Here is an 18,021-nt window from a genome sequence, read left to right on the forward strand (position 1 = left end):
CCTGCCTCCACCAGGAGAGTAGCCTTGTCAGCACTATCTCTGATAGTGCAGCTGGGAACAAGAAAGACAAAGGGAGGCATTAAGGAAGACATACATCTATTGTATTTGAACTAATCAGAGAACCTTGAATTGGCTACATCCTCAGGAGGTCATCGTGACTGACCAGCTGCTTGCAAGGCTGCAACATTCTCATGGGAAAAGGACTTTTGAAAACACAAATTCAGCACTTTTTATGAATTACTGTGATGTAAAGACCCTGTCACTGACCACACCAGTGAGGTGGGCAAAACTGATAATGAAATGTATATAACCAATGTGTTTTGGTCAATAAAGCAGTCAAAATTCTATACAAACTTTGTGTATGGTTTTTTGCCTCCTAATGTACATTAGAGCTTTAAGATATCTGAGTCCTCCTGCATTATTGTTTGTTATTAATTGACATTGTGTTTGAATAACTCAATGATTTTTACAGTCTGACTCTAACGAATTTATTTAACAGATTGTTTTTCTCTCATTTATATTTTCATTCTGCACACATTATTTATTTTCCAAGAATTTTCTGTTCCTTTAAAGATTATCATAATATTCTCTTTTCCTTCTATGGTATTTATAAAAAGTACACATCATGTTTATTGCTGACAGTCATAGCAGTCTAGCTTTCTACTCAAAATTCTCTCATGGTGTCAGTAATTCTCTTATTAATAGTTTATGATTCATGACTTGGCTTGGTGGACAGATAAAAATATCTACTACACAATTCATATCACTTCCATTCTCTGAAGACTCTGTTAATATTTGAAAGAAAACAACAATTCCCTTGGTTGCTATCCAAAACAATAAGAAAATATTTGAAAGAAAATTCTATACTTTTCATTGACAGTTTCAGAATTCTGTCACCTTGTGCAGTATTTTCTGTTTATATTTTATAATTCTTTTCATTGTGTTTAGATGCCATGATATTCTTCACACTGTCGCTGACTGCTGATTATTTGAGGATTCAGTTCTGTTGAGTCTCTACAGCATCTCCTCTTCCTTCTCTTATTGATGTAAGATTCAGATGTGTTATGTCACATCAAAGATAATTCAGATAATTTTACATCTGAGCAAAGGGACACTTTTGAAGTCCATTTTAAATAATAGTTGGTATTTGTAATTAAATATTCAGACTTGACAATTGTCTTTATAATCTGTGATCTGATGTAGTCTTTTCATTGGTTCCTCAGCCTTTGAGTTTCAAATCCAACCTTAGATCTGACTTTGGCCACTTCTCAGACTTTGGATCGATAGCTCAACTCCTCCCCTTTTCCATAATCCTCTCCCGAGCCCTAGATTAACCCAGATCTAATTTACAGTTGTAGTGATCAGATGTAGTTGAAGTATCTCAAACATTTTTGGAGGTAAGTCCTTGCTCTTTGTTGATTTGTATTTTGTTTCCTAGGTATTCAACCTCCTTTCTTCTGTCTCTTATTTTCCCCAATTTATTAATCAGTAATAAAAAAGAAGTAAGTATTTTGAGAATTCTGTTTTCACTTGTATCTATGCAGTGCCTTTTATTCCTTTCAGACCTTGTGCCTTTCTCTCATTTTCTTGTCCACTAGTTTCCTTCTAATACTTTTCTCTACCATTGATAGTAGTTCCTTTCCCTTGGCGGGAATTTTTGCTGTTACCATTGCTGGTATTTGTACTAACTAGATCTTTTTTCTCAGTCTTTCTAGGTGTTTTCTTCTTGATGTTTAATGACTATGATTTCGCTCACAAAATGTCTGAGAAACCTACTGATTTCAAAAAATGTTCCTCTTGTGGACATAAAATACCTAACTCGGATACCCACTCCAAGTGGGTGTACTGTCTTGGGACCACACATTGGAAGTAGAGTGTGAAATCTGTTCTGGGTTCAACCACAGAGCCTTGGTTGAGCACAAGAACAAATTAATGCTTAAAGGTCTATTTCCCTTCTCTTCTTCTGTATCTGAAGCTCCCCCCATCTGCTCAGAAATTCGATTAGATCATCAGGGTGGAAAGAGAGAAAAAGCCAAAGACAAGCAAAAGGAGTCACTTGGCTCTAACTTCAGCTCCTCTTGCCAAAATTTCTAGGACTTTGGAATTGAAGACTTTAGCTCCTAAATCTCCAACTCTTTGAGGCCCTTGATTCTGGAACCAGTCTTGTCAAAACTACAGTCCCCCTTTCTACAAGACACTCTATGCAGTGTTAAGACCTTCATATACCTCCTCATCCCTCAGGTCTACCAGGAGCCTACCCAAAGCAGATGTGGAAAGGATGATGAGAAAATTTCTCAGGACCCAAATTCAGCTGGCAGGATTCCTGGCTCCCTCTCCCTTTGGATCTGTGAGGTTTGGACTGGCCCAAATTCCTTTACTGACTCCTACTCTGATCTGTCCCTAGGTTTCAGAGATACTGGATTCAAGAATCCCAGGATTGTCTGGGTTGGATCTGAAGGCTTGGCCTTCATCAACTGTGACATCTTCTCTGACCCATTTAGTGCCAACTTTGTCAGAGCTGTAGAGTCAGCATCAGATCTGGGGGTGGGGGTTCAACTCAAGGTTTGTGGAGCCATCTTCTCCCCTTGGGGCCTTAGCATTAGCTTGGCTGCAACTTTTGCATCGGGATGGGATCATGGGGAGGTCTTGGATTTCTCCAGGCAGGCAACTTTAGCTCCTACCAGAGTGGTCCTGGGCTCTCCATCAGGTTTTGCCTTTGAGGCAGTGGAAAGAGCTTTCTGCATGACTGGAGATAGGGCAACCTTACCCTTTCCAATCCCCCCTCCACAACTGTCAGCCCTGGGTCCCGAGTCTGCTCAGTCTATCCAATTGGGACAGTGAGTCTATCGTAGCCTCAAGACAGTCATTTTACAAGACTCTCCACATGTGTCTGGGTCCTCCTCAGATCACCTCATTGAGAAAGTTCCCCAGAAACATAAGTGTAAAAGGAGGCGCATTGATTCCCTGCATTAATCTTTGACAGAAGACTCTGACTTTGATGGAGGGGAGGGTCCCTGTGGTCTCATTTGGCGAAATTCTCAAACTTCTGAAACAGAAAGGTGGTTGGTTTTCTGAAGTCCCTTCCCAGGAGGAGTCATTGTTTCTGTAGACTTTTGGAACTGGCTCAGCTACATCCTTGGTGGTAACCCCAGCAGATGAAAGGGTGGACCTCATTTCCCATTGGGCTTGGAAGGATCTGGATACAACAGAGACCATTCCTAAGAAACTAGACAGGTACTTTGTTGCACCTAAGGTCAGTGCCCATTGGAGCAGGGGTCCTACAGTTCATAGGTTCATAGGTTGGTACTAGGCTATCGGCCCTAGGGCCTATACAAGCCTAGCCATAACAATTCCCTGGATATTTCTTCCCACAATACTTACTTCCCTGGATCCCTGTCTAGCAGGGCGACTGACGTGATCCCCGGGGTGAATTTCCTATCTTCCATCCAATCATCAAAGTTCCTTTTGAAGAGGGCCAAGGAGGCACTCTGCTTGACATGTATGGGCAGTCTATTCCAGAGTATAGGGAGTCTTTTGGTCAGGAACCTATCCCTCCAGCATGTTTTGTTCATTGTGATGACAAGGTTTAGATCCCTGGAGCATGTGGTTCTGAGGGATTGGGATTTCTTTAAGTGGAGCATGTCCAACAGCTCAGGGTTTGACATGGCCTTGTATGTTAAGCAGAGATCACCTCTGAGTAGACAATATGCCACAGGGTATAGCTGCAGTTTTTTTAGACAGTCAGCATAGGGCATCTGCTTTAGGCCTGTGATTCTTTTAGTGAGGTATTTCTGCAGCCTTTCCAGCTGCTGCAGATGTCTTGTGAGGTACATACCAAATGGGGTGTTGTACTCTGTAATGGGTCTAATGAGGGATGAGTACAGTGGGACAATGACCTCCTTTTTTCTGGATGAAAAGCCCTTAATGATGAGGTGTGCCACATAGAAGGATTTCCTGACTGTTGTGGTGATGTGGTTATCGAAGGTGAGACCACTGTCCATCTGTGTCCCTAAGTCTCTCATCACACTTTTGGTGTTTAGTGTACTGCTACCTATGTAGTAATTCATGGGTACATGTTTTTTTCCCAAAGGGGATAACTATACATTTCTTGACATTAAGCTTGAGCCCGTGGCTCCGGCACCAAGCATCTGTTTCTGTAAGGCCCTTTTGTAGAATAGCCACATCATTTGGGGATTCAATAGTGGCTCACAGTTTGCAGTCATCTGCGAACTTTGTTAGCCAGAGTCCCTTAGTGTTGGCCTGTACTTCAGAGAAGGCAGGGACCACCAGATTGGCTTCCTTTTTTTGGAGGAGAGCATCTTGGTTCTATTTGGGATGGCACAATTCATGCACGAGTGGATGTGCTCGTACAGTGCCTTAATGTAGGATTCAGCAGTCAAACTTTCAGCTCCCGTCTACATGGGTGTCATGAAGTTTGTCACTTCTGACTTGAGTAGCATGAAGTTGACTTTGGAGAAGTTTTTTACAGAGGTACAGAGGTTTCCTTACTGGTGGGTGGGGGTGGGATTTGGATGTCAAGGGTGATTTGCTTATGGTCAGACCTGACCAATGAGAGGTGACCATTGGTGTGGAGCATCTATCTCCCATGTTGGTAATGACCAGGTCTAGGATATTGGAGCCCCTGGTGGGACAATGGATTAGTTGATCCAGGGCGTTGGAATTTATGAATTCCAAGAACCGTTGGGAAAAGGTGTTGGTACCCGAGTAGTTTTCCCAGTTAATGACAGGGTAGTTGAAATCACCCAGTATTAGGGTGTTTGGTTGTATCTTAATATTTTCCAGTATGTTTAGAAAGGTGTAGTGAGAATCTTGGGCCATGGTGGGCGATCTGTAGCAAGCTACAATTTGGATTGCAGTCTTAACTAGTGTTAGTTGCACCTGAAGAATTTCAGCATTGTGTTGGGCAGCTAGCCTAGAGGTGTGAATATCCTTGATGAATATGGACACTCCTCCACCTTTAGTGTTTTAGTCTTGGTTTGGTGGCTGAAAAGTGTGGTAAGAGTTGTAGCCTGGTATTGCAAGGGTGCTCTCTGGAGCCTTGAACCAAGTCTCAGTTACTGCACAGATATCAGTGTTCTCCATTTTTAGGAAAGACTGCATTTTGAGGTTTAGACTTCTAGCATTGAGTAGCATTACCTTCAGATTGTGCATGCTTGTATCTGTTACAGTGGTGGATTTGTCCTTTGAACCTTGCCTAAAAAAGGCACTATAGGAATGGCAAGAGCTTTAGCCAGTAACCTGAATCCCTGGGGTGACAGGTGCAGACCATCTCTGGCAAAGCATCGTGGTCTGTCGATCATGTCGTCCCAGGAAGACAGATACTGAATCCCCTTTGAATGACACCAGAAGCTTAGCCAATTGTTGAAGTCAATCATTTTGTCCTTATACTGTGGTATCGTTCTGGGCAAAGGGAAAATGCTACTCAGGTCTAGAGTCATACCTGCCTGGGCCACATGATCCGAGAACTCTTCCATCTCTCTTTTCATGTAGTCCAGGGAGGTACGTCTCAAGTCATTCACTCCAACATGGACAATGAGAGTCACATTTGTACTTGTTGTGGAGTGACTTGAGTGCATGCGTTATGTGGCGGATCCTGGCACCAGACAGGTAGCAGACTGTAATTTTCTCCTTGTTCAGCCTGGTGAGTGGGCCATCAGTGTGCCTGACTATAGAATCACCTATGACTAAAGTGCTGGGTATGTTGTCTTGCCTTAGGGTCTGTTGTTGGGTGGCACACTGGTGTTGTGAGCTATGTGTCACGTTGGTTGTGACTGGTGTTTGTTTGCGTTTCAGCTTCGGAGGTCCTTGTTGCCTAGTTGATGTCATGGTGGTTGCTGGTGCCATGAAAAAGGAACTTGCTGAGGTAAGTCCCTCTTGCCATCTCTCTAACAGGGAGTCTAGGGCACTGGACAGATTTGGGAAGTGAATTTTTACTTCAGCGACATTTGCTCCATGGTCACTGAATTACTTGCCACATTTCCCAGGGATTCAGAGGGATTTGAGGAAGGAGCTTACCAAATCCCTCTCAGGGTCCATAGCAGAGGAAAAAAAGACCCTCTCTTCACAGCTGGCCACCCTTTAGTCCCTATCAAATGCCTCTATGCATCTGATTTCACATGCTACAGAAGGTGCTTTGAGAGCAGTGGGTTTAGGCATTACCATTAGAAGGCATGCCTGCATGCATCTTTGTGGAGCCTTACAAGACGTCTTTCATCAATGCTCCCTTTGCACATTATTTGGACCCAAAGTTAAAGGAGATGCTCTCCAAGAGTGAACAGGATGAGAAAACCTTATCTGCTGTAAGGATACATTTTTCTACCCCTCAGAGGACCTTCTCAAGAAACCAGAAAGGAGGTAGAAAGATGGGGTTCTGGGCATCGCAAGGGTTCTCTCAGGACTTGTATGGAGATAGATTCCCCATGTAGCTGAGGAGGAGAACTCTAATGGTAGACATCGCCCATGTGGCAGGGAGGCCTGCAAAACCAAGGCTTCAGAAACCCTTTCTCAAGAAGCTTTTTCAGCTACCCTGAACAGTTGCCTGACTGTTGCACTCTAGGCCATGCTAGGGGGGGTGCTTATCTCTTCACCTGGAAGCCTGAACAACATCCATCACTGAAGATGTCTGGGTGCAGAGAATGATTGCCAGAGGCTATTACATTTCCTTTTCCCTTCCCCCTCCCATTCATCCATAAAAAAATTTCCCAACATACAACTCTCAAAGGAAAGAAGCAGTCTCAATGGTAGAAAAGCTGCTAAACAAAATAGTCATCCAAGAGATTCCACCAGAACAATGAGGATTCGGAACTTATTCAGTATTCTTTTTGGTGCCAAAGAAAATGGGGACCTTAGGCCAAAATTGGACCTAAGCTATTTGAGCCAGTTTGTCAAACACTCCAAGTTCCAAATGGTCATGGTTCAGTCCATTCTCACTCTTTTGAGGAAGGACGATTGTATGTGCTTGATGGATCTCCCAGATGTATGCTATCACATAAAAAAAGACAAGGCAATCCAAGAGATACCTTTATTTCCAGCTGTGAGATAATCATTTTCAATTCAGAGCCCTGTCCTTTTGTCCCTCCACAGCCCCCCAGGTGTATGGCACTGGTTGCAGCTTACCTTAGATTGCTGGGATTCCAGGTGTTTCCATACCTTGATGAATGGCTCCTCACAAGCATCTACTGACATGTGCCAGGGACTGATTGCTCCATTTCTATCTACATTGGGTCATTACAGTCAGCTACAACAAATCTCACCTCCTTCCCAGCCAAACACTGAAGTTTAGTAGGGGCTCATCTGGATAGGTTTTCTCAAGTAACTCAGCTTCCTCAGCCCAGATTGTCCAAATTACTACTTCAAGTGGAAAATCTATTGTCTCTTCAATCACCAAAAGCCAGGCTGGTCCTTCAGCTTCTGGGGTCAATGGCAGCTTCTATAACCTTTCTACCTTTAGTGAGATACTACATGAGAGTACTACAATGGACTCTAGCAGTGCAATGGTCTATGAATCAACGTCCCGTGACATCTCCGAATCGAATCACAAAGGTTTGCCTTCAGCATATATCCTGGTGGAATCATACACCAGATGTTTCGCAAGGCAGCCTCGTTGTTCTACCATTGCTCAAGCCACAGTGACCACAGATGCTTCCCAGATGGGAGGGAGCACCATTACCTGGCACAGACAGTTCATTTAGAGGCCAACCTTCACATCAAAGTCCTACAGATGAGGGCAGTCCTCCTAGCTTGCATTTCAAGACATCCTACCTCAGGGGACAATTGCTATACAGACGGAGAATGTGTCAGTTGTCAGGTACATCAGCAAACAGGGGGAAACCCACTCTTACCCCATGTGTCAAGAGGAAACGAGAGTGTGGCAATTGGTGATCTCTTCCAGCTGTTTTCTTTTATATGTACATTACAGGGAAGTTCAGTATTTTAGCGGACAGACTGAGCAGACCTGTTCTTATGCCTCACAAGTGGTCTATTCATCATTCAGTGGCGGAGCAGATTTTTCATCAATTGGGTCAGAAATGCTGTGACCCGTTCACCTCTGTCCAGAATTCCAAATGCAGCAGTTTTTTTTTTGCCCTAATACCCCCAGAGGGGGAGTCACTGGGGGATGCTCTGAGTCACGATTGGTCTCCCAGACTTCATTACGCCTACCCTTCCACACCTCTCATATCAAAGTTTTTACAGAAAGCTTATCAATGGAAAAGCAAGGTGATCTTCATTACCCCATTCTGGCCTCAACAAGTGTGATTCCCATTCCTTTGACCTCATCTAATATACCCCCTTGGGTTCTGGATCCCCTTCTGGATCTTCTGTCTCACCTCACTGGGGTACTTCACCTGGGCATACAAGCCCTCAGGTTAACTACATGGTTTCTCTCCTTCCAGTGATGGCTAGAAAGTCCAAGCTTGTTACGCATCCATGCTTCTTCCCAAAAAACCTCCGCTAAGAAGCTATACAAGAGTAAATGGAAACAGTTCTCTTTCTAGGTTAACAAGAGAAATTTAGATCCTTTTCCAGTACTCATTCCAGCAGTTGTAGAATTTCTGGCTTCCATTTTTCATAATGGAGCAAGTTACTCTACAATCAAAGTACAGCTGGCTGCAATCTCCTGTTTTCATGTAGGTAAAGATCTGTCATTGGCCTCCCTTAGGTTATGCAAGGCCTTCCTTAAAGGTATGTTTTTGCTCAGGCCTCCTATCAAGGTCCCAGCCCCTCCTTAGGACTTGATGATTCTTCTCCAAGCCTTCACAAAGTTTCCCTTAGAAACTGTGGCAAAAGCTAATTTAAAAGTTTTGACGTGGAAAAACATTTTTCTTGTTGCCATTACATCTGCTATAAGAGTTTCAGAACTTCACGTTTTATCTTGCCATCATAGAAGGTTAATAGGCTAATGGCCCTGGGGCCCTTACAAGCCCAGCCAGGAGTTTATCCACAAAAAAGAAACCTCAGTCAGCACCTGTCGCCCCTGTCAGTGAGGGACAAAGGTGGAATCCCTGGGACAAATTTATGGTTTCCCATCCACTCATCAAGGTTGCGTTTGAGGAGGGTCAGTGAGGTACTCTGTTTGACATGTATGGGAAGTCTATTCCAGAGATGGGGCAGCCTCTGGGAGACAAACCTGTCTCTCCAGCAGGTTCTGGTGATGCCACATATTAGATTTAGGCTTATCGAGGGGTTAATGCACGGGTCTATATTAGAACATCGAAGATTCAAAACTTTGAATGTTATAATATCGACATCTATTCAGCGAAAGCTGAAAATATCGAAGCAACAGAAAAACAATTTTTTTTCCTAGGGAAAGAATTTGGTTGTCCGTTTCTTTTGCTTCGGTATTTTCAGCTCTGTGGTGGAAAGTTACGGGTCGGGTTCAGGAAAGTGTGTGATTGAGTGCGGGTTAGGTTAGTTAATGTTAGGGTGTGGGTTAGGTATATGTGCGATTTTGTGGATGTGAGGGTTAGGGCGGGTTAGGTATGTGTGTGATTGTGTGGACATGAGGGTTAGGGCGGGGTAGGTGAGTTAGGGTTAGGGCATGGTTGAGGTGAGTGTGCAATAGTGACAGACCTTAGGGTTAGGGTTTAGGTTAAGGTAAGTGGATAGTTAGTGGTGTGTGTATAGTTTAGTGTAGGGTTAGGTGTAAGATTTTAGGTGTATGTGTGTGGATTGCTGTTTGTTTGGTGTGCTTGTGTTGTGTGTATGTGTTTTGGAACAGAAATTTTTTTCCCTAGGAAAAAATTTGCTGTTCTGTATGTTCGATGTTTTCAGCTTTTGCTGAATAGGGGTCGATATTAGAACATTCGAAGTTTTGAAACTTCGATGTTCTAATGTAGACCCTAATGCACAAGGAGTTAGACTTATGGATGTGGAGCATCTGTAGTAGGGCAGGGTCCGATATTTCCTTGTAGGCGAGACACAGATCACCTCTGAGCAATCTGTGTGATACCGAGTAGAGTGATAGTGATTTAAGCCTGTCCGCATAGGATAGGTGTTGGAGGCCATGGATTCTCTTTGTGAGGTATTTCTTTTGCCTTTCCAGTTGGTGCAGGTGTATGGAGAGGTGTATACCAAACGGGGCATTATACTCAATTATAGATCTGATAAGTGAGGAGTACAGAGAAATAATAACCTCTTTTTTTCTGGATTCAGTCCCTTTACTTATAAGATGAACCAAGTAAAAGGCTTTTCTGACCACCGCTGCCACATGATGGTCGAATATGAGATTGTTGTCAACCTGAGTATGCAGGTCTGTCACCATAGGTTGTATGCTTAGGGGGTTGTCGTTGATGTGGTAATCAGTAGGGGTCGTGTTTTTGCCAAATGGTACGATAATACATTTTTTAGCATTTAACTTAAGGCCATGACTTTGGCACCAATTATTTGTAGCTGTGAGATCCTGCTGCAGTATTTTAACATCATTTGGGGAGTTAATGACAGCACCCAACTTCCAGTCATCCTCAAATGTGGTCAACCACAGGCCCTTTGTCTTTGCCTGGACCTCTGACAAGTATATGCCAAACAATAGGGGTCCCAAGACAGATTTCTGGGGAACACCTCTCGTGACAGTTCTGCTGTCGGAGGTGGCAGCACCTATTTTGACCTTGTGGGTCCAACCTGTGAGCCAGTTGGCCGTGCATCTGACTAGATAGGGATTAACACCAAGTTGTGTTAGCTTTTCAATGATGCCCAAGTAGGGGATTGTGTCAAAGGCCTTGGCCAGGTCAAGGTAAGTTGTATGTACTGACTTTCCCTCATCCAGGGCCTTGCTGACAGTCTCAAAGAAGTCAGCTAGATTCAGTAGGTAAGATCTGCCCTTGACAAATCCAAATTGGGTAGGGTTAAATGCTAGGAGATTGCCTATGTCCTTGTTTATGAGATCCATAATAATATGCTCCATGACATTACAGATCAGACATGTCAAGTTGATAGGGCGATAGTTTCCCAGGTCAGTAGTGGCACCACCTTTGTGCAAAGGGATGACAGTGGCAGTTGTCTGCTCTGCTGGAATGAAGCCTGTAGTTAGGCTGTGGTTGAATAGGGTGCTCAATGGCAAAGCTAGTTCTTGCTGGAGATGGTGCAGAATACAGCCTGGGATACTATCAGGTTCCTTGGAAGCTGTGTTCTTTGCCTTGGATAGGGCCTTTAAACTTGATCTACAGAGATGTGAGGTGTGGGACAAGTATCAGGGATGTCAACTGGGCCTTTGGGGGCAATAAGGGGGTGAGGTTTGAACTGAACCTATCAGCCAGCAGGTTGGGTCAGTCAGCAGGATCAGTGTAAGTGGTACCATTAAGTACTAGTTCGGAACAAACTTGGGCTTTGCCATGGAGGTTCCTAATGTAACTGAAGAAGAACTTTTGGTTTCCCTTTGTTTTGGAGGCTAGTTTCAACTCATAATTGGCTTTGGAGATTTTCACTAATGATCTAATTTGCTTGTTGAGGCAGAGGAGGGAGTTTTTCCGATTTGGAATTTGTTCTTTTGTACCCTTGGACAACAGTTTCTTCCTTTTGCTGTTGATAGAGGATGCCCACCAGGCAGGTTTGTGTTTCCTTGAGGAGCATATTTTAGTTTTGTTGGTTATAGCTGAGTCCATACAGTTGTACAGGTGCTTGTATACTGCACTGGTGTACTGTTCAACATAGTTGTCTGCGTCATCTGAGGGGGGAAGTGGTGTGAAGCTGCTGATACCCTCCCTTAGGAGGTTGTAGTCAGCTTTTGAGAAGTTTTTTAGCCTGGTTATGGCTTGGGAGGGCTTGGGTGGGATAGAAACTTCGAATGAGACAGACCGATGATCTGATCTCACCAGGGAAGGTTGCCCATGTTGGTGAGAACCAAGTCCAGTACGTTATCTCTCCTTGTGGAGGATAAGACCAGCTGATCTAGTGTGTTAGAACTGTTGAAGTCAAGGAATCATTGGGTGAATGCATTTGTGCAGGAATAGTTCACCCAGTCTATGGTGGGGTAGTTGATGTCACCAAGGATTAGGGTGTTATGGGGTACCTTGATGGAGTCAAGTAGGTCCAGGTAGGAGGTGTGGGTATCCTGAGACATGGAGGGGGGTCTATAACTGGTTATAACTTGGGTGTCTTGCCAACTGTCAGTTGCACCTGGAGTAATTCCAGTGCATCATGTTGGTAAACCAGTCTGGAGGTGTGCCTGTCCTTAATGAAGGTAGAGACTCCACCACCCTTAGTCTTTCTGACCTTATTTTGGGGTCAGAAAGTGTGGAATGCAGTATAGCCTGGTAAGGCAGGGGTGCTCTCTGCAGCCCTGAACCAAGTTTCCGTGACTGCACAAACATCGGCATCTTCCAATGTGAGGAGAGCCTCCAGTGAGTGCATTTTTAGATTAAGGCTCCTAGCATTGAGCAGCATGACTTCAGTTTGCTTTTTAACATATCTTTTATGGTGGAAGATTTGTCTTTGGGACATGGCCTAAAAAAAGGCACAATGGGGGAGGCAAGAGCTTTGGCCAAGATCCAGAACCCTAGGGGTGACAGGTGGAGGCCATCTCTCACAAAGCATCGTGGCCTGTCAACCATGTCATCTCAGGCAGATACTGGATCCCCTTAGAAAGACTCCAGAAACTAAGCCAATTGTTGAAGTCAAACATTTTTTATTGGTTTTGTGGTATCATTCTTGGTGAAGGTAGGATGCTGCATAGGGCTAGGGTCATATCTGTCTGGAGCACATACTCTGAGAGCTCAGTCATGTCTCTCTTCATATAGTCCAGGGAAGTATGTCTCAAGTCGTTCACACCAACATGACAGTGACAGTCATACTTTTACCTGTTGTGGAGAGACTTGAGTGCGTGTGTGATGTGGCGGATTCTAGTGCCTGACAAACAGTTGACCATGACCTTCTCCTTGCTGAGTCTGGTGAGTGGGACATTGTTGTGTCTCACTATCAAGTCGCCAATGACTAGTATGTTTGGTATATTGTTATGCCTTATGGGCTGCGTTGGTTTATTGTTTTACCTAATGGGCTGTGTTTGTGAGACACTGATGCACTGACTACTGTGTGTGATGTGATTGGTGTTGTGTGTGTAATGTTTGTGAGTGTGTTTTGGGGATCTCTTTTGTTTAGGTAAATTTTTGTTGAGGACCCCTGCATAGGTGGGTGTGTGGCTTTCTGATGTGGGTGGTGTGGTGCTTGTACTGGCAATCTCCTCTTTGTCAGGAGTACTGACTGTGATGTGAGAGAGCATAGATTCCAACTTACTGATGCAGCTGCATCTCTCGCAAGTAGAAGAATTATGTGCTAGGAGAAGGGGACTGGCTGTGAACATGAGGCAGTTGCTACACTGTCCCAGTATGCCCATGTCGACCAGGCTGGCAGGAGAAACTGATGGGAATTGTCCAGCCATAGTCCTCTGAGTACTCCCTGGGCTTACGGAGAACAGGGTTTGATAAGGGTGTCTCTGCAAAAACCCTAAATGTAAAATAAATGGCCTACAACCAAAACTAAGATGCTTAGAATATTAATCAGGCTACAAACAAGGAGTAAGAATTGCAGAATAAGAGCATTTGTACACTTAAGATTACACACAACAGCAAACTAAGGTAATAAGGTAGAAGACAGTTAAGTAAGAGAAGCTGAATAAAGTATAAATATATATATTTTTTCCAGTCACTTTATATTATTTTTCATAAAGACAGGGTTTTTCTTTGCACCAATCCATCCTTTCTTCAAAGGTAGCTTCTGAATTCGACCAAAACCAATCCATTATTTTACCAGTATTTTTCCAAAAATTCTCCAATAAAGGGAAAATATGCTTAATTTAGTGGATGTACGCAGACAACTCTGATTTTATCTCACAGAACAAAAGCCTTCATGAATTCTGACCAATTGTTTATTTCATTTTCATAAACTAAGTTGGGACAATCTGTTTCTAAAGTTGCATGATGGCTCACTGAGTTTATTTCTTATGTTTATAAACACAAGGGTATGTCTTTACCAAGACCAACCCAAGCATATTCCACAAGGTCAGTCTCCACTTTTGCTTTCTTATCCAGAACTTCTATAGATGACATTTGTACTGCTGCTACTTGGTCGAATGCTCATATCTTCATAGCTCATTACAAATTGGATATACCTTCTAGGAAAAGGTGAGCATTTGGATCTGCCATACTCCGGAATATCCTTCCATGAGACCACCCTGGGTTGACAGTAGCTGGGGACTCTGTCCCAGAGGTTGAGGAACAGATGAAGAAGAAAACATCAGATAAAAAATTATGTATTCACCATAACGATGCACCTTTGTTGTCTGTTTTCATCCTTCCTCGACCTACCTTCTCCCCTTCCTCCTCCCACAGGAAAAAAATACTTATATGGTCTCCTGGTATGACCTGGAAGTATTCCCTGCTTTGCTCCTTTTCTCTCTTCGCTCCAGATACCTTTTCTGTCATATTTTTTAAACATTTATAGAGTTGTGTTTTTTCTATATATTGATATCAAGGAGGAAAATTCAATTTGAGTTAATCTGGGTAAGGGGAGGAGCTTGACTTATGGATCCAAAGTCTGAGAAGTGGGAGTGAGGATGGACGAAAACAGGCAACACAGATGCATTGTTATGGTGAGTACATAATTTTTGTTTTTAACATAAAGCACCATCTTGTTCATAACAGCTAAATTTAAAGAAATGGCTTATTCTGTATGAGCAAAGCAAAGCAGTGTATAAAAGATGCAGAGCTCTACAGTCCCTTGAACTAAATATTACTTAGTTTTAACATACCCCAAAATTCACAATGTACAAATATTAGTCAGTCAAACTGAAAATAATAATATCATTTAAAGACTTGTGAATAAGTATAAACAGTGACCTTAATTCATGTCCTTTTCTACAAGTTTTCATTACCAGAGGTGCGGATAGGAGCAGTGTCATTTTATGCATTATTAATATCAGATATGCAGACTGCAACAGCCAAAACCTTTGTAAGAATGCAGTGAGTAGCAAAGCTGGTAACCTCCCATTGTGTTTCAGATTGATACCAAAATTACCTACACATATCCACAAATTGTTTATTTATTGTACTGCATAATCAGTAATCGTCCAGTGAATATTTTGGTGAGACTTGTTTTTCTTTCAAACTGTCTGTTTACTAGATGTGGATAGGGAATCTTTTTGTTAAAATGACTTCCTGTGCAGTAGTTTGTCTCTATTTTTTTCTTTTGCATTTTATTTTATACTTACTGACACTGCAGTGGACAGTTACAGTTCAGTTCATCGTGAGCAAATTTGAACTCATAGAGCTGTACACAGTCACCTGGAGATAGAAAGAGCAGAAAGTTACCAGACATGTATTTTCAAAACCTTAAATAATACTTAATTTTTATTGTAAGATAGCACTACCCACAGATACTATGGCTGCCTTGCTTACTAGAATTTCAAGCTAGTGTAAAGTAGTTCATTTCAGAGAAAAATTAGTTTAGATTTCAAATGTTGTTTTACAAAATATAGCCAACCTGAGTGTAGCATCAATATGTATTTGAAAATTTAGCCAATACGTGATGTTTGTGCTTATCTCAAATAATAAAAATATTTGAAAAAAAAAAAAGAGTTGCAGCATTTTCCTTATAGTCAGAAAGAGCAGCAAAGGCATTTTGGATAGCTTAACTATGGTTTATAAAATCTTAGGAAATACAAAGTAATGGAGTCACAAGACTATTTACACTTTGCCAGTACCCACTCACATGCTGTATAGGTTCATAGGTAGGTAGTAGGCTATCAACCCAAGGGCCTAAGTAAGCCTTGCCAATAAGGTTCCCTGGCTTACTCCACCCAAGAAAGTTAATTTCCTGTGCCCTTGTCGAGCAGAGCCACAGAAGTGATCCCTGGGGTGTATTTCCTATTTCCCATCCACTCATCAATATTTTTCTTGAAGAGTGCTAATGAGGAACTTTGCTTGACATAGATGGGTAGCTTGTTCCAGAGTTTAGGAAGTCTCTGGTACAGGAATCTATCCCTCCAGCATGTCCTGTTTATTGTGGTGACAAAGTTTAGGTCCCTAGAGCGTGTAGCTCAAGGGATTGGGATATCTTTAGGTGTAGCATGTCCAACAGCTCTAGGTTTAACATAGCTTTATATGTTAGGCAGAGATCTCCTTGTAGTAGGTTATATGCAACAGAGTAAAGCTGGAGTTTTTTGAGACGGTCAGTGTAGGGCATCTGTTTGAGGCCAGTAATCCTCTTTGTGAGGTACTTCTGTGGCCTTTCCAGCTGCTGCAGATGTCTTGTGAGGTACATTCCAAAAGGGGCATTGTAGTCTATAATGGGTCTAATGAGTGCAGAGTAGAGGGGAACAATGACCTCTTTTTTCCTGGATGAGAACCCCTTTGTGATGAAGTGTGCCACATAGAAGGATTTCCTAACTACTGTAGCGATGCGATTATCAAAGGAGAGACTACTGTCCACCTGGGTCCCAGGGTCTCTTATCACACATTCGGCGTTAAGTAGACTGCCGTTTATGTGGTAGTTCATAGGTACAGAGTTTTTACCAAAGGGGATGACAATGCACTTTTTGGCATTGAGCTTGAGGCCATGCCTCTGACACCAAGCATCTGTCTCAGTGAGGCCCTTCTGTAGGATGTCCACATCATTTGGGGACTCGACTATGGCTCCTAGTTTGCAGCCATCTGCGAACTTCATTAGCCAGAGGCCTTCTGTGTTAGCCTGTACTTCAGAGAAGTAGATACCAAACAGGAGAGGTTCCAGGACTGAACCCTGTGGTACTCCACTTATCACTGGTTTGAAGTCAGATTTGGAGTCTGCAACTTTTACAGTGTGGGTTCTGTCAGTGAGCCAGTTGGCAGCCTATCATGTGATGTAGGGATTTATACCTAGTTTAGTGAGTTTAGCTATAATTCCAGAATGGGGGATGGTGTTGAAAGCCTTGCTGAGATCAAGATAGGTTGTGTGAACCATCTTACCCTCGTCTACGGCTTTGGTGACTGCCTCAAAGAAGTTGATCAGGTTCAGAAGGCATGATCTGCCTTTCACAAACCTGAACTGGATGGGGTCCAGAGTTTGGAGGTTATCAATGTCTTTGTTTATGAGTTCTATGATGATACGTTCCATGGCCTTGCAGACCAGGCTTGTCAGGCTAATAGGGCGATAGTTCCCAGGATGAGTGGTGGCTCCCCCTTTGTGGAGTGGGACAACTGTGGGCACAAAGCCTGATGTGAGATTACGATTGAACATGGTGCTTAGCTATGGAGCCAGTTTGTTCTGAAGTTCATGTAAAACGCAACCTGGGATGTTGTCTGGTCTCATGGAGACTGTGTTTTTGGTTTTAGAGAGTGCAGCTTTTACCTGCATAGATGTGATTACATGGACTCTGCATTCTTCTTGTATAGATATGGGCCCTTTAGGGGGTGAGATGGGGGTAAAGTTAGCACCATGCCAGAATGTTGGCAATATGAGTTGGTTCTCTAATTTTCTTGCTGTTGTACGGTAACTCTGAGCAGATCTGGATGTTACCATTGAGATTCTTGACATAACTATTGAATGCTTTGTGGTTGCCCTTAGAATCAGTGGTGACTTTCTTTTCATAGCTAGTTTTGGAGGATCTTATAAGGGATCTCAGCTTCTATGATTTAGGACCATTGCAATGAAATATAAATTATGGCCAGACCTACATAGTACAATCACAGTTAAGCAGGTGGCCAGTATAAGACTTAAGTTAATGTGCCTCTTGGAGATATGGTCTGTGGTAGATATGTAGATAAGCCTATCAAACTGCAAGCCCTTCAGAATGCAGTAAAAAAACTAAAGCACCATGCAGCATTGCTGGAAAGGCATAGTGTGTCTCAAGGGATGCAGCACAACAGCTACGTGTCACTGTATCAAGGCTACTGCTGGAGATGCTAGGACATAGATACAAGTAGTGCTGCAGGAGGATTATGTGTGCAGCTGGTCTTGGGTGGTCTATAGCAAACTAGGAAGGTAGTGCATTATTCTTCTGTCCAGTGATTAATGCGATGCAAGAGCATATAGGCT

General features: G+C 43.0%; 1 protein-coding gene across 1 annotated transcript in view; it reads right to left on the bottom strand.

Annotated features, from left to right (window-relative positions):
- Positions 1-18,021, bottom strand: part of LOC122790625 (amiloride-sensitive sodium channel subunit gamma-like) — a 1,193,300-nt gene that overhangs the window by 513,786 nt on the left and 661,493 nt on the right. Inside the window, exon 7 of the mRNA XM_044058151.1 lies at positions 15,218-15,290. Coding sequence (XP_043914086.1) covers positions 15,218-15,290 — 73 coding nt within the window. The remainder of the gene's footprint in view (positions 1-15,217; positions 15,291-18,021) is intronic.

This window comes from Protopterus annectens, chromosome 16.part0, assembly GCF_019279795.1.
Source record: "Protopterus annectens isolate FY-2018-M chromosome 16.part0, PAN1.0, whole genome shotgun sequence".
NCBI lineage: Eukaryota > Metazoa > Chordata > Ceratodontiformes > Protopteridae > Protopterus > Protopterus annectens.